The sequence below is a fragment of the Amblyomma americanum genome, chromosome 7, assembly GCF_052857255.1.
Source record: "Amblyomma americanum isolate KBUSLIRL-KWMA chromosome 7, ASM5285725v1, whole genome shotgun sequence".
Taxonomy (NCBI): domain Eukaryota; kingdom Metazoa; phylum Arthropoda; class Arachnida; order Ixodida; family Ixodidae; genus Amblyomma; species Amblyomma americanum.
Genome location: NC_135503.1, coordinates 30,619,482 through 30,631,593, shown reverse-complemented (window position 1 = coordinate 30,631,593; position 12,112 = coordinate 30,619,482). Strand labels below are relative to the sequence as shown.

General features: G+C 42.7%; 1 protein-coding gene across 2 annotated transcripts in view; it reads right to left on the bottom strand.

The window, feature by feature from the left end:
* Window positions 1-1,011: 1,011 nt before the first annotated feature.
* Window positions 1,012-12,112, bottom strand: part of Etl1 (SWI/SNF-related, matrix-associated actin-dependent regulator of chromatin, subfamily a, containing DEAD/H box 1) — a 32,396-nt gene continuing 21,295 nt past the window's right edge. For both annotated transcript variants that reach the window (XM_077631640.1, XM_077631639.1), the window contains exons 14-19: window positions 10,287-10,382; window positions 8,677-8,769; window positions 7,175-7,293; window positions 6,713-6,895; window positions 3,774-3,880; window positions 1,012-1,243 (exon numbers count right to left, since the gene is read on the bottom strand). In XM_077631640.1, the coding sequence (XP_077487766.1) occupies window positions 1,182-1,243; window positions 3,774-3,880; window positions 6,713-6,895; window positions 7,175-7,293; window positions 8,677-8,769; window positions 10,287-10,382 (660 nt within the window). In that variant the 3' untranslated portion in view covers window positions 1,012-1,181. The remainder of the gene's footprint in view (window positions 1,244-3,773; window positions 3,881-6,712; window positions 6,896-7,174; window positions 7,294-8,676; window positions 8,770-10,286; window positions 10,383-12,112) is intronic.

Sequence of the window (12,112 nt, the reverse complement as noted above, 5' to 3'; positions counted from 1 at the left end):
CAGTGTCAGGAATGTAGTACATCAGAATACTGCCAAGACATGCTAACTAGCAGGCTGGTTAACTAATATTGAATATCTACCTTTTAACTGTTGCTGTTAGGCTCCTTAATTACCGAGAGGTGTGATGCCCACCATAAGCAAAAATGAAATTTGGTTTTTGAGGAAAGGAAATGATGCAGTAGCTGTCTGGCATATCTTGGTGGACACTGGAACAGCACAGTAAGAGAAAGGATAAAGGAGGGAGTGAAAGAAGAAAAGGAAGAGGTGCCATAGTGGAGGTCTCTGGAATAATTTCGACCACCTGGGGATCTTTAAGTCTCGCCTGCGTGGTGAACCCAGGCACTCCGGCTCACACGAGCGCCTTTACCTACTGAGCCACCATGGCAAGCCTAAGTAATATTCATATCAGTTTTTAGAATTTTGAGAACGCGGTCACCCTTGGCACTGTGGCCCAACAAATTTTGGCTACTTCGGTGGGTTACATGCACTGGAGAGTTTGCTTTGCCAGCAAGCTGAAAGCACATGTATCTTGGTGTGATATAGCCAAAATATAGTCTATTGCATAGTAAATGGTGCATCAACCTCTTGAATGCGCTTGACGGCAGGCGTGACGACTATCGGAGGGCCCCTTTCGTGAGGCTAAAAGATAAGTGCGCGCACATTCACCGGTTGTCCAAACCCAGCTCCGCGCCGTTATCGGACGCCGACTGGCCATTTCTTTTTAGTGCGAAAGTGCTATTAGCCTCCTACCCAGCAAAATCCGACAATGGACATGAAGCCTCTGAAGGAGTCGCGAAAGGAATGAAAATGAGCATAACTGGCTCCCTGGATCAGTGGACACCTCAGTCGCACTTTGAGGTACGTGGCGTGGCGGTGGTGACAGAGACATGTGCACTGCATGCGTTGAAAACGCTGTGGAAGAAAAGCGGCAATAGAGCAAGAGCTTTCATTGGCGTTTCGATTGTAATTCACAGCACTGCAGTGCAACAGCTGAGAAATTCAAGTCAACCATGCGAAATTCATAAATCTTTACTAAAAAAGAATATATCACAATATTGTACAGTTTGAGAAACAGATCTGCAGCTTTGCAGCTCAATAACTTTTGTCAATGCGAACACATAAGAAAAAGCTTCAATTATCTTCTGAAGCAAGTCATTTCTGAACAATAAACAAGAAATGATCTAGCTTCCCAAGGCAGCTTTCAGAATTTGGGCAACACTGGCCACATCCACATCGTCCTTGGCTGCATGAGGAACAAAAAAAAGGGGGGGGGGAGAGGAATGAGAAAACCAACAAGGTTAGCATACCATTGCGAAATAATCAACAAATGAAAATGTTATGCTTCAACGCACTTTGTAAACAGCAATGCCTATGTCTACTGTATGCCAATCGCACAGTTCGAATTTCTAACAAAAAAATTTGGAGAACAAAAGTGTGAAGGCATTCAAACCCAAGTGGTGAAGGGCTCGAACAGATTCACTTTCATTGTCACATCCATCTTTTCTCGCGGCAAACAGTCTGAGAAAGAAGTGAATATAATTATGATAATCAAAACTTTCAGCTCATATCTATCATAATTAAATCAATCCCCAGTGATCAATGATTTTATCATACTGAGGAGCTCTTCAGACACACACAGCGTTATTGTGAGACCAACAAACATACTCTCAGGAAATGTTCGTTTTGTTTCTGCAATGAATGTGCGCCGTGACTTTGCTGTTAAGTATGCACATAGTGGAAAAATCAGGCATAGTGATCACGCAGTGTTGCATAAAAAAAAAGACAAAATGTACTACCCGCAATTATTTTGACGTTCAGTTATTAGATTTCAATTAACCTAGCGATGATGGGTAAAATTAGGCAAAAAACATCAACAGCTCTCCATGCATTAATTTACTTTTGAATTCAAGCAGTTTCATTACATTTGTACAGTGGAGGTACTGTGCATTACTGAAACACAGAATGTCACTTTGAACAAGTTAATTACAGGCCAGGATTTCTGCCCAAGTTTAAAACTTGACGTTTTTTATTTAATCACTACAGCAGTAAACAAACTGCAAGTTCAGTAGTCGTGGTGCCCATAACGCATGATGCCCGTGGCACTAGCATGTCCATGCCTAATTTCTGCAGCCAAGGTTTTAGTGAACCAGAAGACGACACTGGCCAATTGCTATCAAATCCAGCAGCAATAGTGTGTGGAATCAATCCAAAATGTCGACTTATGTTTGAAATTTAATTTTAGACTTCCACTAGCTTTACCACCCTTGTGTGCTTTGTGGGCAATCATGTGCAGTCCTAAAAGCAGCATTATTGAGCCCATGAAAGTGACTGGTGGCCACGTCAAAACAGCCTGTAATCATTTTCAAGGTTTCTAAAGCACTTGCCCATGATCCAGTCAGTGAAGCAAGCAAAGTCATATCCTTTCCAAGAAGTTGGCAGAGATTAGCTCTTGGCAGTAAGCTGTGGCAACAGAACCTTATGACACCTGAACTTCTAATGAACTCTTGCTTTAACAAAGTAATAACAGGAGCTAGTTGGTAGTTCATTGTACAGAAACTATGCCACATTGTCTCTGTTCTAAGTATCAGGCTCACACGGTTTCTGTACAGCTGACTATTTAATTTCAGAACAGAACTAGCCCAACAGCTGTGAGGAAGATGCACCTCTACTGTATTTACTAGGGCAGAATACACAAGGGCACACCAACTAAATTCACCATGAAAATCACAATTGATTTTCACATAAAAGACAATAAATATAAGAAAGAAGACACAGCAGGTAAGATCAAGAGTTATAATTTCTATCAAATAGTTCAAGTAATATATCATAGAATAGAAATTCATCTCTGTTCAAGAGAATTCTGTATGAGGCAGACGTTGAATAAACAGTGATAACTGATCATGTTTCCAGCAGTGGATGTGCAGCCTACTGAATCAAGAAGGTGCTTTGTTACCCGTTGTAAGAACCATGTAGAAAAACAAAAATCCTTTCTGTCCTGCCAAGAGCATTGTCTTCTCTCTGGTTCATAAAACTGAGAAACTGGTTTGCACAAGCACATAGACACAACAACAGCTGAAATTGTTTTGTGTGAGAACAGCTCTTATACGCAGATTATTTTCTTCTCGAATACATTCCCAGGACACAAGTGCTATATCCTTAATTTTTTTTTTACTGTTTTTCTGCCAAATCAGGCCACAAAAATTTATATTTTGGGTTATTGTTTCTAGCTTTATTAGAGCATTTAATGACCTTCCTTTTAATGGGGTCAAGTATAAGTTCAAGTGCTAGTTGTGGTAAATAAAATGCTTATTAGCAATCTGGAATCCAAACTGTCGGTTTGCCGATGTAAGGAAGAAATGATTAATCATTATAATAATCACAACTTTTACTTTAATCGATGGTGCACCACTTCCTTTGCCTGTGCTGCCTCTTATGCTGCCCCATTCCCACAGCCCAGCATACAACAGCAACCATGCTGCAATATTACCAGGACTTCGGGGACAGCGCCCACCCAGTGCCGCTAAGCCTAGCAGTCTATCATGTTCTGTACTGCAGCCACTCAGTCATCCTCTTTCTTTCTTGCGTCATGGATGATGTGAACGTGCTATTTTTGAAAGTTCGAAGCTATGCGCCACGTGGTGGCAATCAAAGAAACTAGAACGGTTTGTACCGAATTCCTGGTAATGAGGACTGCACAGTTTCTACCTTGTTCTGAGCTGTTGGAGTACACTAGAAAGACCGAGAGCGACATAAAACACCATAACGGAACTTACATCCGTCTTCTGTAATGTCTCTCTCCAGTTTAAGCTTGTCTTTTGCAATGGCCAAAATTCCTTCATCAATGGTGTCCTTGCTAATCAGTCTTATGATATAAACCTCTCTGAAAAAAAAAAATAATAATAATGTTGGTTAAAATGGCAATCCAGTCCTAATAAGCAAATCAGGGGTCAGCACAAAACCTACAAGGAACACAACAGTAACACAGAAGACAGAACAGCGCCCATCCTGTCTTCAGTCTTCCTTCAGTTTTCCGCGCCCCTCTTATGGTTCAAGTATGAACCAACTGGCTGAAACAGAAATTTTAATAATAAACAAAGCTTCAACAGTCGGGTTTTAGGAAAGTGAACAATTAAACAATCTCTGGAAGGCTGCATTAAGGTTAATCCCAGCTTCCATAGTTAATAGTTGATAAATTTGGCCTTGTTAGGTTAGCCTTGGACCAGGGAAAATTTTTCAACTGCGAAGCTTCCGAGAAGGTGTGTAGCTTCCCTTTGTCATACGGCTGTGCTCTGGTGGAAGGGAATGAATAACCACTCCACTACTGAAATTTATTCCAGTCTGGGGGTTTCCTCTAAATACCTACAGTGCATTAGCTCAAAGAGCTGGCTGGTGAACTCTATGCTTACAGAGAACAATGCATCCAGAAATGAAAAGGCAAAAAAAAAAAGAATGAGAAAAACGTTCACACGACACCTGTGGCCTAACAGGTGCAATCGGGCACCAAGTCGGGTAAAAAAATGGTTGTGGTTTAGCTCTGGTTAAACCTGGAGTGGCACGATAGCTACATCTGGCAGAGTGGAACTCGCTCAGTCGAATTGCAAAGTCAGTTTTTCGCCGCTCCGTTTCGCTGGGCGTTCCTTCTTCATCTTTGTCCCTGGACGTGGATTCTTCGTCCCTGGACGTGGATTCTTCGTCCCTGGACGGGGACGTCCCCCCACTTGACACAACACATGCGCACAGCTGTTGCAGCTCGGTTTTCGCTGCCGCGCCGCGCCATCGGCAGCAACAGCTACTCCGCACCACGTCACCAACCACGTGACCAGCCACGGCGCCGTCACGGAGCTCAAGGGGTGCCATGGTGAAGGCTCGAAGTGCTGGCGTAGCGTAGCTATTGCTACAAAATTTACACTTAACGTGCCTAGTACCATCAACTAGCAGTGACTGTAAGTCATTGAAGCTAATTACTGAATATTAGCAAGTATGCGTTAAGTTGTTTTTTCACTATTCTGCACAACCTGTGGCCATTCTAAGTATTTCGGTTTTCTTCTTTCCTTCCCATTTACAATCTGCATCAAAAATTTTTCCTACAACATAACAGTAGCATTGCAAGCGAAAAATTTAAGCTGTCTGCAAAAATCTGTTGTCTTTGTTGCGGTAACAGGACAGAGTCAGCATGTGTGCTTTTGACACTTCTGCTATAAATTCAATTTGGAAGCAAACAAGCATGGCTTGAGGAATCAGAAGCTATTCGTCACGAAGTTTTGCTGTGAGCCTCGTTGCTGCGGGTGGATGTCCTCCAACACGCATTTTTCAGTGAACAGATTACTTATTTCAAACCAACACTGCTTCAATTCTAGAGCCAGGTCTGCATCCATTTGGCAACAGCAATTTTATCATTAAATGGTTCTGTAAATGGGTTATTTTGAACCCTTGGGTTCCTTGTAGTGCTTTCGGGCTCTCTGAGCACCTAAATCCATGCATGCTTCAACCTCGACCTTTCCTTTGAGACTTAATCGTACTGTAATTGCTTATAGCAGGTGGTTCCACTCTACAGCCAGCCATAATTTGAATTTGGGGATTTTTTTTAGCACTGTGCATTGGCATGCTCTTTTTTGCCTGCATGTTAGCAGGTAGGGACAGAAGCGAAGGTACCAGGTGTGGTTCCCCAGCACCTCTTCCGGCCTCCTCAATGCTGTAAACATCGATAAACCCTGGTTTACGCGATCATTAGAAAGAGCATGCGTGTGAAGAGTCCCCCCCCTTTCTTTAAGTGCCCGGTGAGAGATGCTTGCCCCAACATAAAAGAAGAGTGTGCACAGGTACATCATTTTTGTATGTGTTTGTGTGCATCATGAACCTTACATTGTTAGCTATGGACCAAGTAGGTGGCATCAACGTGCCGTTTGGTTAGCCTCGTAAAAACACCTGAGCCCGAAACTCGGCCTGAAGACTAATTATCCACAGCTACCACTGGCTTCAATGCAAGTCCGTGTGTGGCACATTTTATGCCGCCTTTGCACTGGCACTGTCTATGCACCAAATCAGTGCCAAATGAAAAGTGGACACAACAACTGAAATAAGACTGAATACTATACACCAGGACAACATTTCTTGGCAATGCAGCCAAAGCTACAGAGCTAAAACGTGCCTTCTCTCATATTAAGACAGTATATCAGTAATACTCAATATTTAAAGCATATATTATTTCTAACACAACCGCACTTTTTCAATGTTAGAAAGTCATGGCAAAAAAAACTGTTTATTTAACTATAATGAATTTTTTAAACATGTCTGGTTAGAAGAAGCTTCCATAGCTAGCGCCAGCTACACCAGCAGCAAAGCGAAAGACACGCGCAGCAAGCAACATGCCAGGCTGCCACTTTGAGGATCACCCATCGGCGGTGAGACGCAGATACAGGCCCTCTGGCCATGCAGCTATCTCTTCATTGCCAAAAAACTTGTTTCCGAGTATATTACAATTGACTTTCACTTCAAAGGCACAAAGATCACTCTTGGGAAGTGCTAAAGGGCACTTCCTGTATTTCCACTTTAACAGCCTATGGTACTTCTGTCTTTTTTTGTGTGTGTGTGCGTTTCACTCGGTGCTGATGGTACAGTGGTGTGCAGAATGGTTCGAGTAGGTAAGGTACAGAGTAGCACAGCTTCACAGCACGAGGCTTGCCACGAATGAGGAGGGGAGAGTGCAGCTCACTTGCTCTGCCCCAACCGGTGGCAGCGGTCCTCTGCCTGCTTGTCATTGTAGGGGTTGAAGTCCAGGTCGTGGATGACAACAACATTGGCAGAAGTGAGGTTAATACCCAGGCCACCGGCCCGTGTTGACAGGAGGAAGACAAGGATGCTGTCGTCCCCACTGTACTTGTCTATCAGGTCCTGCCTGCGACATAGAAATACAAGACGTCCTGTATACAAGACATTACTACAAGCTGGCCGTTACCAGTAAACGACACTCTTGGTGATTACAGATTAAAACGAGTTTCATTAACGGGCCACTAAACTTGCCCCCTGAGACTTCTCGAACACCTCTTTTAAGCACTTTCAGTATGCAAATAATGAAAAAAAAAGAAAAGGCAGTCAAACACTGCACATAGCTCTTGTTCTTGTCCAATACAGGTGGAACAAACCTGCACCTAACAAAAAGTGACGTAGCAGTTACCTGTCAGCCACTGATGTCGACCCATCCAGCCTAAGCCACTTGTAGCCTCTGATTTTGAGGTAGGCTTCCAGGATGTCGAGCATCATGGTGAACTGGCTAAAGACTAGGACACGATTATTCTGCAATGAAACATCAGACACTAAAGATGAGATCAAGCCAACAAAAACAGGACAATCATCACTCATGCTCCTCTCCCTGTTACTGCCGAAAGATCGTTAGTGGTAGCAAAGATGACTTAATGACATAAAGCAAGCGCAGCATAGGTGTGCACAATATCCATGTAACTGTGCACTGTGAAACATTCCCGCAAAATGTAGCATGTAGCATATCTTTGCCTGCAAGGATTTGAGGAAAGTTAGAAACAACACAAAAGGAAGACAGGGGAAAGAGGAGAAAAAAGCATGCTCTTTCAAGCACAAATACAACGAATTGCTGAACCATGTTCTTAAGAAGGCCTGGAGCGAAATCACTCCAGAAAGCATTGCGGCTATTTTGAATTCTGAGAAGCGTCTAGGAGCCTGTATCGAAGCATAACGCGGACACTTTGAACTTGAAATACAAGCTGTTGTATGGAATTGGATGCGCTTTCAGATAAAAACAAAGTGTCCCCATTTCATTTGTGCGCTGAAAAGTTGTGGTTGTTTTTTCGCATTACAGTATTTTTCGGTCACCCTGTAGGATAATCTTTATCACCAGTAAACTGCATTACGATACCAAACGAAATTGTCAATATGTTTTTTTTAATGTACCGCGGCCAAGCTTCACGTTCATCGGTTCCCAGGGGCATGAAACAAGGACCTCTTTTCTTTTCACGAGCTGCAACAGCTATAGCATCGCGCTACAAGCACGTCCCGTCTTGCTTGACACGCCATAACTCCGTAGCCCTCTTTAGTAAACACTGCACCATGGCACAGCTGTAAAACAACGCGATTTGGTGGAAACCAATGTAGGAAGTGAGGTTCAGAAGCAGATGCCGCGCATGGTCTCTCCGCACAGCGAGTGTTGCAGGTGCGCTCCTCTTACTGCCAGCGCCCTCTACGCTTTTCATCGCTTTGGTGACCACCTCGTGCCCCTTGCTGCACCCCTGTGTCTGCACCACAGACGCACACTTCCCAATATTCTAGTACATTATATAATGCAGTGGAAACCACAGAGCTGATATACATCCTCTCTTCCTACACAGCAGAACACAGTTTCCGCCTGCAGTTATTAGTTTTCCCATAAAATATCGTATAATACTCATAATGGTACTTGAGGCATATTCCTAACAAACTCACAAACTTCCAACATTGTGCTCTCAATTTCTTAAAATGTTGCTTGCGCACATTGTGCTTAAAGAAAAAAAGAAGAAAAAAGGCGGAAGAAAACCACGTACATTTTTTTTTATGCACTGCATTGCGCTACTACATTTCCCAGTTCAGTTGACATGTTTTCTTTCTCTATGAAAAACTTAACAGTGAGGCTGTATTGTATAAAAATTTGGTGTATCAAATGTGACATACCTTTTCTTGATGTTCCTTCAGCAAAGAATCTAGTGCTTTGAACTTGCCCGAGTCAAGAATTTTTTCATCATCAAGCTTAAACTCATGCAGTACCTGAAAAGGACAGGAAATTAAGTCGACAAACACTCCCAAGATTGGGCCACAGGATGTGTTAAGAACATCATCTTTTTTTTTTCTCGATAAAATTTCACTGTCTGACTTGTGCCTCTGTTAATGTTCAGTCAGCAACAAAGGTATATAATTTGCAGTTTAAAACAGAATAGCGTTTCCTTTCCACTGAATTGGTCAAACTCGTGATGATGACAGAGATTTACGGACTCCATCATCATCGGCTGGAAGTGGATGGTGGTGTGGTCCGGCCTAAACAGATCTGCATACACAATAAATACGGGCCTTTATGGTAATTTCTCAGTTAAAAAAAGCTCTTTTAAGAATAAGCAAACATTTACAAAGGCCCACCACACATCCTAAAGCTAACAAAATGCCTATGAAGTTATTCTTTTGATCATAAATAAATAACAAAGTAGGAAAGAAAAAACAATACAATGTGGCAGTAATTAGAACACTGGGGCCCACACTTGACCTAATTTGTAATCTATCATATTTAAAGCATAAAGGAAAGCTTTAGGTTGTGCGGCGGACCTTTGGAGATGTCTACGTATTCTTAAAAAAAGCTTTTTTTAGCTGACAAATTATCATGAAGGCCCATAAGAAATGGCCTAATTGAGATGTTATTTTGTCATATATTTCCTTCCAAGCGAGATATTTGAAATCTAAATGCATATTTGAAATCAGCATTCTACAGTACACCTGCACGCCAAGCTTCAGCAAGTTATTTGGGCAAACAAAAACTGAGTTTTTCATCGCTCCCTTAAATGCTTGTACAAGCTTTTAATTCGTTGTTTTTTTGTTGCAAAAAAGTAAGTGAAGAGTACATTGTAAGCTTATGGATGCCATGAAAGTTTGTTTCAAGTTAAGGGGAATGTTTAGGCTTGCCTGTCCTGGGTGTATAGCCACGCAAAACGTAGACAAAACAGAACAAGAAAAACATTTGCACGATTGTGATTCCTATGTGAACCGTGTTGTTATTAGCGAGCAGTCAGTAGAAAAGGCTTGCGAGAGAGCTTGCATTCAGCTGGATGAACCAGAGTTCACACACTATGCTAGATGAGCCGCCATGCACTCCAGCCAATTTCTCAGCTCCAGTGGCACTAATTTCACATCCATTTTACTGTTTTTGCACTCGAAGCAGGGATGATAATATGGTGTGTGATAATTACCGTAGGCCACTTTGCGGCTATGTTACTGACTTGAATACCGATGGAAACAGACTATGTCTTTGCACACGAACTTTAAGAAAGAAGCCAACAGAAAACAAAATGATCCGAATCTGATGTTAGTAAGTCACAAATAAAAGTCTTCTACATATATTTATGCACCATTTGTCTTAAAATAGTTATACATCAAATTTCTTGCAGCTTTCCACTGTTCCTATCCTGGGGCACTGAGACTTATGTTCATATTGGTTCCCACACCACTGAAATACGGTCGCCGTCTCTAAAAGCGAAACAAAACGGACAAGTAAAAGAACTCGCAGAAGAGACTCTTACAGGGAACTTGGTGCAAAGCATGTGCAGCTCAAAGTCCGACATCACTTCCATGTCTTCAAATATAAGGTCAGCATTGGCGTCATAGTAAGTTGGTTCCTAAGTAAGAGAGTAAATAGGAAAAGAAAAATCAACTTATTGAACTCAATGCAACAAAACGCACATGAGATGAAAAGTGACTTAACAGCACCAGAAGAAAATGGAAGGTATGTATTCATGGTGTAAACGAAGACAGCAAAACTGCAGTAGAGCATGACAAAAAACGACATCTCGAGGAAGTGCATACTCAACTGTTACACCTGTACAGCTGACAAAAATATGAAAAGGAACACGTGAGCATATGCCACTCAGTGCCACCTAGGTGCCTGCCGTTATTCTTCCGACTAAATGTAGACTGCACCTTGCTTTCAAGTGGTCTGGCAGCAGGCTACTGCTACATTCCAAACATCTTGGCAACACCAAGGTCAGAGACAGCCATACTGCCATGACTGTGCTATATTACCAGAATGCTTGCACAGTATGTGATAAATGGGGCACAAATGTTATGTCAAGAAAGGCACATCCACATGGCATGCATTTGGTGTGTTTTCATTTTTTGAAAACTGTGGAAACAAAATAGCCCAAAGCAACTCTTGACAACAACAGAAGGAGAACATACAGGTGGGGACAAAAGTAAACGGAGCACGCTATTGGCTTCCAACATTTTTCACGCGTTGCCCAATTGAAACTGCCAGAAATGGTCTGTGCATACTGGTAGGGGACGCCAGTGTGCTTTCTCACGGACAAAAAATGCTTATTCAGTCCCTATAAAGAAGACATGTCTGCATTTAGAACGAAATCGCGTGCGCCGTTTACTTATGTCCGCACCTGTACATACTACTTCAGGAATGTATTGTACTACTCACATTTCTTCCACACAACTGCCAAACTTTAGTAGCCCTCTATTTTTCCACATTTAAAAATGAACTGCAATTATCATACATAAAAGCTCTGTGACAGTACACAAGTACTATGAACACTGACACAAGTTGCACAATGAAAAGTAGCATTTCCTGCTAAAAATTTCCAGCTGCAGTAGGATCTACGCTCTTTTAAGATTAAAAGAAATTATGAAGAGTAGAGTACACATACCGTATTTACGCGCATAATTTGCGTAACCTTAACTTATCACCCGGGTTTACAAAAAAAATTGTTTACGCCCATATTTTACGCACCGCGCTGTGCTAGACCACCATCATGCACGCCCTATGGCTCTACCCAGTAGCATTCGGCTATTCCGCGTGTTTGTTCGGAAGGTTTTTTGAATCTTTTGTGCACTGGGCATTCGTGGTGGTATCAGGGGCCGCTGTTACAATCGCGGTGGCACCAGCGGCATCGCCACTCGGAACGGCCAGCAGCGCTTCCGGGGAGGATCGGCAGCTGATAGAAGAGCCAACACCGCTGTTTGTTTGGCTGATGCATGTGACTCGACTGCCGGCTACGCTTTTCTTGGTGGCTCTGACAGCTTGTGTTTGGTTGTTCAGTCGTGTCTTGCGATGGGATATCAACTATACGGCAAGTTTCAAACTGCTTGTCGGCGCCTTATCACGGTGCGGAGCTACGAAGCCAGCGAGAATAACCGCGTGCGCACAAGTTTGCACATAGACGACAATCGTTGTGTCAGAAAACTTGTGCGCACGTGGCTATTCTCGCTGGCTTCTCAGCTCCGCGCCGTGATAAGGTGCCGACAAGCAGTTTGGTCGACACTCGTGCGGTACTGTTAAAGAATTGTGTGGTGTGATAATTGATTTATTGATTCGCGGTTGCTTTCCCGGACGAAGTTGCAAAAG